The sequence below is a fragment of the Carettochelys insculpta genome, chromosome 3 (genome assembly GCF_033958435.1).
Source record: "Carettochelys insculpta isolate YL-2023 chromosome 3, ASM3395843v1, whole genome shotgun sequence".
In the NCBI taxonomy this organism is placed as follows: domain Eukaryota; kingdom Metazoa; phylum Chordata; order Testudines; family Carettochelyidae; genus Carettochelys; species Carettochelys insculpta.
Window position 1 is genome coordinate 144,360,440 of NC_134139.1, and position 15,086 is coordinate 144,375,525.

Consider the following 15,086-nt stretch of genomic DNA (forward strand, 5'->3'; position numbering starts at 1 on the left):
GGAGAATGTGACCTATGAAGAAAGGCTGAAAGAATTGGGCTTGTTCAGTTTGGAGAAGAGAAGATTGAGGGGAGTCATGATAGCGGTTTTCAGGTATGTAAAGGGGTGTCATAAGGAGGAGGGAGAAAACTTGTTCTTCTTGGCCTCTGAGAATAGAACAAGAGGCAATAGGCTTAAACTGCAGCAAGGGAGGTTTAGGTTGGGCATTAGGAAAAAGTTCCTAACTGTCAGGGTGGTCAAACAGTGGAATAAATTGCCAAGGGAGGTTGTGGAATCTCCATCGCTGGAGATATTTAAGAACCCGTTAGATGTTTATCAGGGATGGTTTAGACAGTACTTGGCCCTGCCATGAGGGCAGGGGGCTGGACTCAATGGCCTCTCAAGGTCCCTTCCAGTCCTAGTGTTCTATGATCTGTCAAAACAGCAGCTCTCACAAGTATTGAAAAGTTGACAGTCTACTTATGTCTTCATATGCTCACATCCTCCTTTCTTTCAGCAATGCTAGGCAGGTTGTAATGTATGCACATAACATTTTAACATTCTTTGTGGATTCCAGAAACTTGAGTCTCTAGGTTTCAAACCTAGATTAATTTTATATGTGTTGAAAGAAATTCAGAAACATAGATTTAGAGGTAAGAAAAGGAAATCCTGAAACTAAGCAAGAGGGTAGCAGTTGTCGCTAAGAGCTTGTTTTTGTCTTCACAGCCTAAGGCACATCAGAAATTTAGCTTTTAGTACAGTGGAATAATCTGTAGCCTTCACAGATACACAGGCTGCTTCACCAGTAATTTGGATTTCAAAATGTATTTGCACATTAGCACGTAGTTAATGTTGCTTTCTGAAAATTTCTCCTTTTTTGTACTTAACCGCCATTGTTATATATATTACACAAAGTGTACAAAAATTGGTCCCTAGCTTAAGTGCAATAACCATTCACATCTTTCTGTTGCAGTAGGTTAAATAAGGTTAAAAAAATTACAGAATTAATGGACCATAATGTATCAAAGAGGATATATGGAATGGATGAGCAAGCAAAGAGTAAGGAATAGCATGTATTACTAAGGGTTCCGTTTTATGGACCCCCGTGATGAAAGTTTACTTAACTTCTCCAGTTTGCGTTTACATGGAAAGATAGGACAGACCAGTCTTTTGAGCGTTTCTTTATTTGTTGCTGAAATCTCAGCCAAATTTGAAAATCCTACCTTAAATTACTTGTGATCCCAAGTCTTGGAGGAGTACCTGTGCCACAGGACTTCTTGTTTTTGTGCTCCAAATTAGATACCTAGTGTGTGTATAACTGCAGTTAGATACCTGTGATAGTCCTGTGCAAGATGACTGGGGTTCAGATTAAGGGGTTGTTTTTAATTGTGGTATAGACATACAGTCTCCAGGCTGCAGCCCAGGCTCTGGGACTCTTTGTCCTCAGAGTCCCAGAGCTTGGGCTACAGTGCTGGTGAACCAAAGTCATCTTGCATGTGCCATCTGTGGCTGTCTGATTGCAGTGTAGACATACTGTTGGTGCTCTTGGAAGTCCTACACTTTAAATTTCTGCCTTTTCTTGGGTGTTAGGCTTGCTAAGGGAATGGTTGATTAAAAAGAAGTAAAGCAGTGCTGCAAATTGTCTGAAGCAATATAGCAAATACAGATAGTGTCTCAGATGTTGACCACTCACTCATTTATCTTTTGATAAATGGTTTTCTTGGACAAGTTGCAAAAGAATCTTTTCAAAGAAAAATTATGGCCCCTACAGCATCAGAATGTCATGAAATGTTTAAGTGGATTAATTTTGAAATTTGACCTAATACTCACCTTTTGGTAATTTCACAGCTTCATTCCTCTGTTCCACAAAAATATCTGTAACAGCAGTAAGTATAAAAAGCAGTAAAAAAATGTATTTTTAATTTTTGCCTTCTTATGCTCAGTGTTTTGTTTTTTTTCTCTTTAATTGCTTTATTAAACCATGATTAACTTCTTTACAGTGCTGTAATGGGCTGCCATGTGAGGAAATTAGGAGACTTTAGTATAATACAGTTATCTATAAATTAGGGTATGTCTACACAGCAGCCTTATTTCAAAATAAGCTATTCCAGGAGATTCCAACATAGCTTATTTTGAAATGGTGCTATATACAAAATGCATTTCAAAATGTATTTTGAAATAGCTAAATGCATTGTCTACACACACAGTGCCTATTTCGAAATAATCCTTGGACTCACCATGGCTTCTTTCAAAGTAGGCTCTATTCCCTGTCTTAACAGTGCCTATTAATAGCTATTTCAAAATAGAATGAGGGTTACCAATTTTTAAATAAGCCAACTGCTATTTCAAATTTATTCCACAGTAGCGGTTACACTGTGGTGAAGCTAACCAAATTATTTCAAAATGACAGCGGTTATTTTGAAATACCTTTGCTGTGTAGCAATACCCTGAGTGACGTAACAATTTTAGTTATGTTCAGGTATAGACACATGCGAGGCATGAGTGTTTCCAGCAGCTTTATCTCAAGCCGAACTTTCAAAGCTCAGCCAGGTATGCAGTGTTTGTAGACCAAACTGACACATTTTTTAAATCTACCTCTTGCTACTCCTGTACAATCCTTATTTGAAGAACTGCCTTTTAAGTTTTATTTTAAAAAATAAACCTTTGAAAATGTGTTGGCTTCTTTTCTGTTGATGTATTTACTTTTGTGAACATTCCTCTGGTCTTCTGAATAAAAGTCCTTCAGGAAATGCTTAATTTCCACAGATTATGCACTTTCTTTTTACCCCAATGTTTGAAGTAAAGATTGGTTATAATACAGATACAGCTATTAGGATCATGCCATGTGTCTTTATAGTGTTCCTCTACTCTATTTTGTTTAATTTGGGAAGAATTATTGATGACTGTATTGGCCAATATACTATGTATATGTGCCATTAGTTTGCACTGCTCAACAGACACTAAATTATTGTCACAGCAATGAAGGGTCCTGTGGCACCTTATAGACTAACAGAAAAGTTTTGAGCATGAGCTTTCGTGAGCACAGACTCACTTCATCAGATGCTGGTCATGGAAATCTGCAGGGCCAGGTATTTTTTTTTTAAAAATTATTAAATTATTGTCTACAGACTAGTAAAGACACATGCTTTAAAGCAAGAAATCTGTACCACTCTCTATGTAATAAAGCCATAGTCAATGATTTTTTTGCTTCATTGAGAAGATGAGTGGGAACTTCATAGTCACTCTTACTGTTGAGAAGTTAAAAGTCTGCTCCTTTTTCATCTCTGTAGTCAAAAGTTGTAAGAGCTGTTGATTTTTGCAAAGCTGAGACATCTTTTTTTAGTTTACATTTGTATACTTTGGTAGTCAGTAGTGAAATGGAAGTACCTAGTAGTACTGCAATGACATTAAAGCTGCCTTGATGCACAATGATGCAAAAACCAGTCACTGGCAAGGCCCAATTACGTTTTAAACCAGATGGTGCAGTAAGCCCTCTCCCTCTTCTGTTTCTATCTCAGAGGAGGTGTCAGTGCAGGAGAGTCTGCTCACCCAACTTAGGCGGAAGACCAGGAGTTCTTTGTTTTTTTTAAACTGAAGCAGCTGTGGCACTTCCTTCGCCCTGTTGTTTAACCTCTGACCTGAGTGAAGAGGACAACAGCAGGAGTGAGGAGCATTTAAGAGTTCAGGAAGTTTCAGAGCCAGCCAAGACTCCTTTCAACTATATTTAGTGTTCCATACCTATGAAATACTTTGGTAGTAAATTATAAATGTCATGAAATGAAATGGAGGCATGCTTATTAAGGGCTGTGTGTAGATGCATATATAGAATGGTGTGGGTCTGGCTACAAAAGTGCATTTTTGTTATGTTGAAATCTACATTGGTCTCAGTTTTAAAGAATGACATTTTTTTCCATAGGTACTAAACTTAGTTTCTATCTTGGGCGAAACAAGAGCTTCACTTTATTGAATTCACTGTCTGTAGCTGTTAGAAAATGTTTTTGTTTTTTTTTTTAACTGGTGATCACTCAATCATATAGCCACAACAGAGTGGCTGAGAGCTACCACAAGACTTGATGATAGCTTCCTGTTCAGTAGCCTTTATATGTAAATAAGGGCCTTTGTCTCCTCTTCATGGTACAGCAAGCATTGTTGTGGTAGAAACCATGAAAAACTTTACTCCGAGTCCTTTTCAATGTGTTCCAGGTCTGGCGACTTTAGAAAAGTATGGCAGCCTTCATGTTAATGCAATAGGAGGCCTTTCTGAAAAAGATGCAACAGGTGGCACTTGGAGGTATAAAACTAAAAGGGACTTCATGGATTCTATGATTGTGTTCAGTTGCCAATTCTTGGAGGCAGCCATGTCGTACAAGCCTATTCGTAAATTTATCAAGCATTTGCTGACTAATTGTGATGGTGCAAAACTCGACATCCCATCCCTGTGCTACTCATTCCAGCTACCAGTTATCATGTAGAGTATTTTTCAGAAAACTTTAACTTTTTTGACCCTTCTTGCATCTTGTGTATTCTAACAAACACTTCCCCATTTATGAAGGGAAATGATAACACATTGTCTGAATGGAAGTACAGGACTTTTTCTGTACTACTGCAGCCTTTTCCTTCTGACTTTCTTGGGCTAAAACAGAAAATTGTTTATGTAGCCTCCATTAAGCTGAGTGAAAATTGCACAGATGACTTACCGGTTCCTTACTCAGGAAACTACGCAAAGTTATTAGGTTGACATTTAGTGGAGCACATACAGAAAGGGGGAAGACTTACTTAAAATGCAGATAAAGAAGAGTTACAAGGATAATTAGAACACATGTACGTACGTAGATACACAACAAAATACCCCCGTATGCTGCATTATTATAGCCTTGGGCTGGTACAAGATAAAGCCCTGCCAGCACTGACATTTTTCCAACCTGAGGGAGATTGAGGGCAAAGATGACAGAAGAAATAAATGGAGACATCACAAGCAGGCTTGTTCATACTCAGGTTTCCATTATACAGCCACCCCAATGTCTAGTTTGAAGATTGACCTGACAATCTTTTTCTACATCCATTTCCATTCCATCTACATATATCTGGGATGACCTGATAACATGCCCACCTGCTACTTTGATTTTAGTGTGCTGAGCTACTGGTTTCCAGATGTTAACACATTTGTTTTTCCAGTTCCCCATAATTACATTTTCAAGTCATTTTAATACATCCATGATGTTAGCACTTATTGCAAAAAGATCTCCAAGATGCTACTGATCATATTCAATTTATCACAAGATTCATATTACTAATTTCTAGGCCACTCTCTAAGCCTTTTATCACTTATGCTAGTGTAGATGTAACCCTCCTCTTTCTAAAGAAGCATGCAAATGAAAGAAATTGAAAATGCAGATGAGGTGCAGATTTCTAGATCTGGCACCTCACTTGCATATTCTTTCAAAAGAGCGCCTTTTGAAAGAAGAAAAGCGGTGTATGTGTGACTCTTTTGAAAGTAATCCCCATCTTTGAAAGAACCCTTCTCCCTTTTTTTCCTTAAAAAAAGAAAAAGCTCTTTTGAAAGAGCTGCAGCTATACTGCGTTTCTTTTTTGAAATAATATGCAAATGAGGTGTCATGTAAATCTGCACCTATTTGCATTTTCTGTTTCCCTCATTTGCACGCCTCTTTTGAAAGAGGAATGCTAGTATCGATGGAGCTTTAATGATGGTAGCCAAACCTACTTGTAACAGTACATATTAAAGCTTTAGTAACTCTCCTTTATTTTACCCAGAGCTACAAGCCTCCCCAAGATCGGATCAGTGGTCAGTTAGTAACCTAAAAATCAAGTCTCTGGTTTTGTGACATACCTAGTTATACATTCTATGGTGGCATATTTTGCCCAGTATGATGTCTTTGGAAGAATTTGCTTTCTTGCTAGTTCAGCTAGGTTTTTTTCTACTGCAGAAAAATCTTCAAATACCATCTAGAGAACTCCAAATCATTTTGACTGTGTATTAATCCTGAACTTTTCATTTAAAGCATAGATTATGCATGAGTGGTGTCCTGATAGGCAATGTTTCTGAATTATCTGTTTATCACCATAATTCTGCTCTAGTTTGTGCGCAGTTGCTGCTGCGCACCTGGTTTGAAGAGGTTTCCATTAATATAGGTTCACGGATTGGTTCAGTGGCTCTCAGCAGCCCCACTATAAAGTTCCTACCATCCCCGAGTTAGTGCCTTTGTTCAGAATTTGAGACTAAGCATGGGTATTTATTTAAAAAAAAAACACCTCATTTTGCTTCCTATGCTGAATTGTACAGTGCTTTCCTATCTCCACAGTATGTATTCTGATCTAAAATTTAAAACTTTTTAGCCTGATCATATAATTCTTGCAGGAAGAGACAGCTAGTTACTCTAAGTTGCCATAGAAAAGTTAAAGTTCCAGCCAAGCTATAAAAGTTGAAATGTTAAAAAAAAGTTAATATAATGACTCCAATTTTTTCTTGATAGCTCATTTTCCCTCTTGCAGTGTGGAGTATTTGCCAAATTTTTCATTTTGGATGACTAACTTGAACTCCAGTCTTGAACCCAAACCCTGTTAACTAGCAAGTCCAATGTCTTGTGTGTGTGCATGCTCAATGTACATTGTTTCTGGATAACGCACTCATGCAAATTGGCATTGGATCAGATGCATAGTAGGGCTTGAGTAAAGGGGCAAGTTACTAAGTGCTTTGTGTGCTGATTGTTAGAATTTACCATCAAATGTTTCCTGATTCTTCAATTGAGTTGAGTTTACATTTTAGTAGGCCAGCAGTAGTTGTTTTGCAAACCTAGGTAGGAGGAGACTCATTATCCAGAGGTAAGGTATTGTTGACAAACTTTAGAGTTGCCCATTATCTCCAGTAAGTCAGTTAACATTTTTAGCTGTAAATACATCATTTTGGATCTTAGTCTTGAGATTAAAGGTCGCAGTATGGGAAATAAGAAGACTGGTTAAATCTGGCAACAAAATACTTATGAAAGTGGTTTTGCTTGTTCAGCTCCTTCAATGCCAGTATAGTCCCAGACTTTTGATAACTCCTGTGACTCCAAGTACTTAAAAAGAAAACGTTTCAGTTGGCTAAAACAAATGATTAATCAGTCCATTCAATTTTAGTGTTGGTATTGTATTTAATAGAAAGTATGTAATGAAGGATTTTGACAAGCGAAAAAAAATTCCCTGCACTGGTAGATAAATATTTGAATACAGCTATTAAAGAAATCAATTCAGTTGGACATAAGGCTACAAAGTTCCTAAAATCAGTGTGTCCTATATAAGCTCAAGTTATCGATGACATGTCTGGATAATGTGGCATACAATTGATTGAATGGTTCAAAAATTGTGTATCATGTATGTGGCTAACACATCTTCACTCTAGAAGTGTCATTAACTCTTCTCTCTCTCTTTATATTGCTATCATATAATGGACAATATTACAGACCTTTTGGGAGAGGGTGAGTAACATGTACTTTCTATGCTTTTTAGTAGAGAATTGTTAATATAATTTTTAGCAGCTGTCTTTACTTCTTGGAATCTAGTGTTAGTATTTCTACCCCCCTCTCTTTTGCTCATTCTTTCCCTTTGGTCCTCATATATGGTTGCATATAGACAATTTGGCAGCGCTGTCCAGTGTTTCCTCTGAGCCACAGATTTCAGATCCATTTGCACCAGAGCCTAGCCCAACTACAGCTGCAACTACTGAAATTACAACTGCATCAGCATCTGCTACAACTACCACAACTGTTACTGCTGTCACTGCTGAAGTGGATCTTTTCGGAGGTTAGTTTCTTTAATGCTGCAATTCATGCAGGCAAAATAAGCCATCTTGAAATCACCAGCTTCCTAAATCACCAGCTTTCAAAGTCTGACTAAATACTTGATCTTGTGATGTCTGGAAACGCTAATTATTCAAGCAATTAGATCTGTCTTAATGGAACTTAAAATTTAACTGTTTTGTGCCCATTAATTCTTTGTCTGAGAGACTTTGAAGTCTGTCCAATATACAAAACATCCAGGCATTGCTGGCACATGATGGCATATATGATGTTAGCTCAGAATAGTGCCTCCACGTACAAAAAAGCAGTTTTCTGCTCCTTCAAAAGAGAGTGCCTACACAGTCTCCTGCTCTTTGGAAAGAATGGGCTAGGGATGAAAAAATCAGGTGCCCCAAGGCCTGCTCTTTGGAAAGAAGGGCCCTGAGGAGCATCTACACACCATTTTTCTTTTGAAAGGAGCTTTCAAAAGAAGGTTGCTCTTCCTTATATGGGAGTGGATGAGCACTTTTTGAAAGGAGCACCACATTCTTTCAATTTACTTTCGAATGAATGCTTTTTGTGTGTAGACGCTCCACAGGATCTTTCGAAAGAGCCTGCTTTTTTTAAAAAAAAAAAAATTCAAAAGAACTTGCTAGTGTAGACACACCCTGTATGATGTGGAGGAAGGAATTGAGCCCAGTTCTCCTACCTCCCAGGTAAAAGCCCTAACCACTGCATGTCTTATAATTTGCAACTACATACAATTTATTAGCTTCATCTGTGCCCTGCAGTTACAAGAAGATGATGGCTGGGGACTCCCTTTTTGTCTCCATAAGCCATTTTTATAACCTGTATCGAGGACTTTCTTAACATGTCCAGCACGCGTTTGGATGTTACAAAAATAAATAGCATTTTAGACCGCGTAGGGGAGAACTTTCAGAATCAAAAGGCCAGAAGAAAGGGGAGCTCAAATGTATTTCCAAAGAGTGAAATGGCTTAAGACTTGTGATTTATTTTTTTCTTCAGAAAGTAGCAAAAAGATCTTAAACTACATTTATTTCAGAAGAAAAATGACTATTCATGTAGCAGTTGAGAAGACTTGTATTTAAAATTATCAACTTTTTGCTTCATAATATTCTTTATGGAACAAGATCTAGATAAAAGATCTAAAACCTTTACTTGTTCACCCATGTTGAGTAGCTACAGATTACAGATAATCTTTCCTCCTCTCAAATGTTTGAGACCCAGATATCATGGAAATAAGAGTGGTTTCTTGACCTGATGAATGTTTGTGGAAGAGAGATCCTTCATGAGTCACAGAACTGACACAGAAGGATGTGTTTGTATTGAAAACAAAGATTTTTTTTTTCCAAAGCTATATGCACATATAACTTTTAGGTAGATATTTTCAGTATCTCAGTAATAGTTCCAAATTGTGTATCCTCTAATTTTAAGGGTTTTAACAATTGATTTCAAATAGATTGTGTTCTTTTAAATCATTGTTATTTTTCTCACTCCTAACCCAAGAATTATGTAGCCATTTATTTTCCTTTAGTCTTTAGAACCAAAACTTTTTTTTAAGCAGGAGCATAAAAATTGTGTAGGAATGTCTAGTAAGTTTTACTTGATACATTCACTGCTGGGATTTCAGTTGCAGCAGTGTTTTGTACTGGTACCATGGGACCAGAAAGCAAAAAATGATTTGATAATTTTTTTTGAGCTGGGATGAATGAAATGAAACATTCTTGCAGCATAGTGGAAGATGGATTGTAAATATTTCCACTGCAATTCTAACTGTTTCTATGGTACCATTTTTTTCATGACTTAACTTTTACACGTCTTTCAAAGTGTTTGTGTGTAGCAAAGTTTGTCCAAGTTGTTTTTGTTTTAAAGTCTTATGCTGAAATCCTTAAGGTAAACCGTGTATTATGGTAACTGCTGTTGAGGTAAGTTTATTTTAGTCTCAGGCTTTTAAGGGAGACCTAGTTATCTCTTGTAGCTTTCTCTGAGAAACCTAAAATTTGCAGAAACTGTCAGGATTGTAGTATCAGTTCTGTTAGTTCACTATTGTAAGTCTTTTGTATTGTAAAAAATCTGGATACTTCAGAAGGTTATGAAAATCATAGTGTAGCTAGCTAGAGCCCAATTTATAAATTGAAAATCTGTCGTAAGTTCCAGGTAAGTATGACGCTACAAGAGGAAAAAAATAATTTGCATATTCAGAGCCCACCATGCCCCTTTGTATGAGTACTTGTACAGATTTATCCGTGCTGGAATTATTTAGCTGTTGCATTTGAGGAGGTTGGTGTTTCACATCTTAAGGATTAAACCTTTATTCCCTTGTTTACAGAATCCCAGCCCGTAATTTATTATTCCAAGTAACTCAGATAGGTTTACTTGTAATCCCACAATGGGTTTTTGTTTTCTTAATGTAATACACTATATTAGCAGAGCTAACTTATTTAAAATCAGTATTAATGAAAGTATTCCCCAGCATCAATCTCCTTTATATTGTACATGGAAAGTGTTTATTTTTCCAGGAGTAGTACCAAAGGTTGTATTCCAGATGATTGAGATGTTGGCGATTTGAAGGCAAAAAGTCTCCCATGCAAAAAGTTACACTTGGAAGTATCCGAAGTGGAAAAACTTTCAGTCCTGTTCTTTGTTATACTGATTTAGATTTCTCCATCCTTCAGTTCATATGCCAGTGTGTGTTTCTTCAATAATGTAGTGATTTTTTGACTACTTATATGTTTTACTGATTGAACAGCTGCCATTCAGTTTTGCCATTGTGGATTCTTTTAAATTTACTGCATTTAAATTTATAATGCAATAATGAGAAACTGCTTATTGGCAGGCTCTTTTTTCCTATTGCTCTTAGTTCTCATTTGTACTTGGGCTGATAAAACTAAAATATCAGCTTTCATCTGGTTTTGCTGAAGTTCAGATGCATGTTGTATTGAGCTTTTTTTTCCTTTAAGTAGTAGTCACAATTTACTTTTAAAATTTAAACTTGTAGCATGTAAGCTTTCCTCATGCTGGCTTTGGAAGAGTGGTTGCAGCATTCCTTTCTAACGGGAAGTTTGCAACTAGCTATATTTTCCTTATTCCTTTCTTTCTCCTGAGCAACTCTGGAGATTTGGGACTTTGGCCTTGTCTAAACTTACAGACTATCTCTTCACCAGAGGGTTTTGTCAACCAAAATTCATGGAACATCCACACTAAAAATGCAGGATGCCGTATGTTGACAGAGCTAGGCACTTTCGTCGACAGCCTTCTGTCATTTCTCCATGGCTGTGGCCACACTTGGCCAAAACTTTGAAATGGCCATGCAAATGGCCATTTCAAAGACTACTAATGAAGCGCTGAATTAAATATTCAGCGCTTCATTACAACTGGGACGCTTCCGGCCATGGCACTTCAAAAGCACATGGCTCAGCGCAGCTACATGGGGGTCCTTTTCAGAAGAACCCGCTCCTTTCGAAATCCCCTTATTCCTTTCAGCGGAGGGGAATGAGGGGATTTCAAAAGGAGTGGGGTCCTTTCGAAAAGGACCCTTGTGTAGCCACGCCGAGCTGCGCACTTTTGAAAGTAGCGCTTTGGAAGTGCTGCAGCCGGAAGTGTCCTCATGGTAATGAAGCGCTGAATTGAATATTCAGCACTTCATTAGTAATCTTCGAAATGGCCATTTGCATGGCCATTTCGAAGTTTTGGCCGAGTGTGGCCACAGCCCATGAGGCAGAACACCTTTTTTTCAACAGAGTCTGTCAGCAAAAAAGCTGTGTGGATGCTTGGGGTGGGGGAGGACGGGGGAGGGCCCCCCTCTTGACAGACAGGGCTTCCAGGTCACCAGACAGCCCCATCTGTTGTGCTTCCTGTTGGCTGTTCTGTCGAGAAAGTCGCCAGGCAGTCTGGCCATTCTGTCGACAGGGCAGATCCCCCAAACGATCAACTTTTTTGTATGGCCGTAATCTGACAGCAGTTTTGCCAAAAGATATCTTCCAGCAGCAACTTCTGTCAACAGATCACTGTAGTGTAGCCGTAGCCAAAGATGCTGCAGAAATCTCTCTCCTGGGGGTTGATTTAATGGGACTAGTAAAGATCTGCTGCATCAACTGCTGATCACGCTCCTGTCAACTATCTGGTACTCCCTGGGAGCCAGAAGAATAGGGGGAGTCAAGTTTCTTCCATCAACTCACTGCAATGATTCACATAGCTGGAGTTGTATAAGTTAGGTCAACGTTGGACCTAGTGTAGACCAGGTCTTAGAAATCTGGCTGTGTTTATGCAACACACATTAGAAGCTGAGCATGCAAATGGTACTGTGCACTGAGCTTGCTTATGTGAGTAGTACCGATTAATTTTCTTTAGGACTACTCCATGATAGTAAACAGTACATATGGTTGTCAGACTTAACGTGCCTAAAGTAGTCTGTTCAGGCCCTTTCTTTGAAAAGTGTTTACCAGTTTTATAATTCTGGGAGTTTATTACTATAGTGGTTTCAAAGCTTAAATTTCTGTAATGTCAGCACTTTTTTTTTAAAGGGCAAAAGAGAGAACGTTGCTCAATATCACCAACTTTAAAGTTTATGTTCGCTTTTAAATGTTTAGTGTCAAGGGAATGCTGACCAGAAATTAGAGGAGCTTGGTTTGTTGCCCTTTACTATACTGTAAGTTAATATGAACTTTCTTGCTCTGTCAAAAACATAATTATCCCTTTTTGAGAGTTCTGTAATTTTTAGAAAGGTTGTTAATTTGTCTAAAGTCCTGTGGAAACACGTTTTTAGTGAATCCTCTCACACCAGTCCTCAAGATCTGCTAATGTCTTCCAACAAATTATTTTAGAGGGTCTTACTGGCTTTATACAGATTTGCAGGCAATATTGTGAGACTAGTGTTAAAAACTATATTATCAAGTGGAGACATGGATAAAGTCTGGATTTAGTCCACGGACCTGCAATATATAGATAAAAATAGCTGAGTTACAGAAAAGTGGAGGTGTGGGGGAAAGGAGTCTTCTCATCTGGGAGTGCGGTGGGTATCAGTATTCCTGTGGAACACTATTGTTCCTGGGTTGTTTTATAAAACCTGGTAACATTTTAGGGTAGCATCTTTCCAGGTTAGAAACATTTCAAACTGTTATGGTTAGTTGCAAAGGATGACTGAATTTCCATTCACCACTCTGTTTCATTACTGTGAGTAATGAAAATCCAGTTCTCACAACATCCATGTGACTGACAGGTATCTCACAAATGTAGTTTCACTCTAAAAAATCTTTGCGAAGTCTAGTCCAATAGAATACTTATTGCACTACTGACAGCAAAGAGAGAATTGAGAATACTAGTTCACAGGCCAAGCTTTTGCCCCTCCTAATATCAGGAAACTAAAAGTCACATGGTAGATGAATTATTATTCAAACACACACTGAGGTTATTTGACTGAACATGAAAGTTGAATGTATTAATTGGCATAAATTTACTGCCACAGCTTTTTTACACACTTTAATTTCTGATGTTACATAAACATGCTGCTCAGACCCCTTATACAATGAGAATCCTGTGATGTTCTACATCTTAATTTGCCTATTTTTGTACCACCTCAAAGTCTTAAGCTTGTCTGAAAGGCCGTGTCTACACTAGCCAAAAACTTCGAAATGGCCATTTCGAAGTTTACTAATGAAGCGCTGAAATACATATTCAGCGCCTCATTAGCATGCGGGCGGCCGCAGCACTTCAAAAATGACGCGGCTTGTCCAGATGGGGCTCCTTTTCGAAGGGACCCCGGCAGCTTCGAAGTCCCCTTATTCCTATGAGCAGATGGGAATAAGGGGACTTCGAAGCAGCCGGGGTCCTTTCGAAAAGTAGCCCCATCTGGACGAGCCGCATCAATTTCGAAGTGCTGCGGCCGCCCGCATGCTAATGAGGCGCTGAATATGTATTTCAGCGCTTCATTAGTAAACTTCGAAATGGCCATTTGCATGGCCATTTCGAAGATTTTGGCTAGTGTAGACGTAGCCAAAGAAATACATTGTGTACCATTGGAAGGACAATTCATAATTTGTAATACGTGATATAGCTTGCATCAGTAAAAATACTATTGCAAATTCATGTTGTATAAGGGAATCTTCCTGTGCAATTTAACTTGGTCCTTTTACTATATTTTTTTTCTTCTCTTTACCCTTTTAATTTGTTTTTTTAAAAACTGCACTCAAGATGCCTTTGCAGCTTCTCCTGGAGAAGCCCCTGCAGCACCTGAAGGGGCAGCAGCACCAGCTACCCCAACCCCTGTAGCAGCAGCTCTTGATGCATGTTCAGGAAATGGTGGGTTTTATGTCATTTGTTTTGTGTGTGTGTTTGTAACATTAAACTACATGGCAGTGTGTTTCTTCTGAAATTTCAGTCCTTTTCTTTTCAGTACCTAATTCATTGTAGTTGGTCAAAAACATAAAATTTTGAGACAGAAGAGGGTTCTTCACATAACTGCATGCGTCTTCTGTCAAAGCCAGTATCCTTTCTCCATACATTTATTCAGTAGCACTACTGAATAATTTTGACAATGCTGAGTGTTGTAAGCAGCAACAAGTTTTTAGTATCTTGTTAATATTTTGAAGATTGACCTTTTTTCTTCAGTTATCCTCATCTGCGGCATTTCAATCTTATCAAACCGATGTTTAAAAAAAAAAAAAAACTTTGTGTGCCATTCCCCAAACTTTTCTATGTTTATGAAGATACTTTTATTATAGGAAAAACAGCTGAATAGCTTGCCCAGATCAGTAGGGCATGTATTAGAGAAAACAGTAGGCTAATCATTGTGTGTATCTACTGTGTGTGTTACCCATAGTTATGCTTTATTTTTGATAACTTCCTCCCTTACTGATCCTATATGTGTATATATTCTCCGCTTTCCTTTTCACAAGACCCCTTTGCCCCATCTGAAGGTAGTGCAGAGGCTGCTCCTGAGCTGGACCTCTTTGCTATGAAGCCAACTGAGACCAGTGTTCCTGTAGTTACCCCTACTAGTGCAGCTACTCCAGCTCCCACAACTACTCCTTCTCCAGCTGCCACTGCTGCCACTGCTACTACTGCTACAGCAACTACCACTGCCACCACAACTTCCACCACCTCTGCCACCACCACTACTACCACCACTTCTGCTTCTCCTGCTCTAGATATCTTTGGTGGTAATTGTTTTTAACTCTTTGATTCCAGTGGATTGAACTCTGGTTTGTCAAATAAATGTACAGCATACACTATCATTATTGCATGTATACTGTATATTAGAAGGCTCTTTATAGCAAAGAGCCAGATTTTAAAATTCTCCAAATACGATGTGCA

At 38.3% G+C, this 15,086-nt stretch overlaps 1 protein-coding gene across 1 annotated transcript in view; it reads left to right on the plus strand.

The window, feature by feature from the left end:
* SNAP91 (synaptosome associated protein 91) overlaps window positions 1-15,086 on the plus strand; it is a 123,830-nt gene that overhangs the window by 77,111 nt on the left and 31,633 nt on the right. Inside the window, exons 14-17 of the mRNA XM_074988863.1 lie at window positions 7,440-7,454; window positions 7,609-7,779; window positions 13,965-14,072; window positions 14,669-14,932. Coding sequence (XP_074844964.1) covers window positions 7,440-7,454; window positions 7,609-7,779; window positions 13,965-14,072; window positions 14,669-14,932 — 558 coding nt within the window. The remainder of the gene's footprint in view (window positions 1-7,439; window positions 7,455-7,608; window positions 7,780-13,964; window positions 14,073-14,668; window positions 14,933-15,086) is intronic.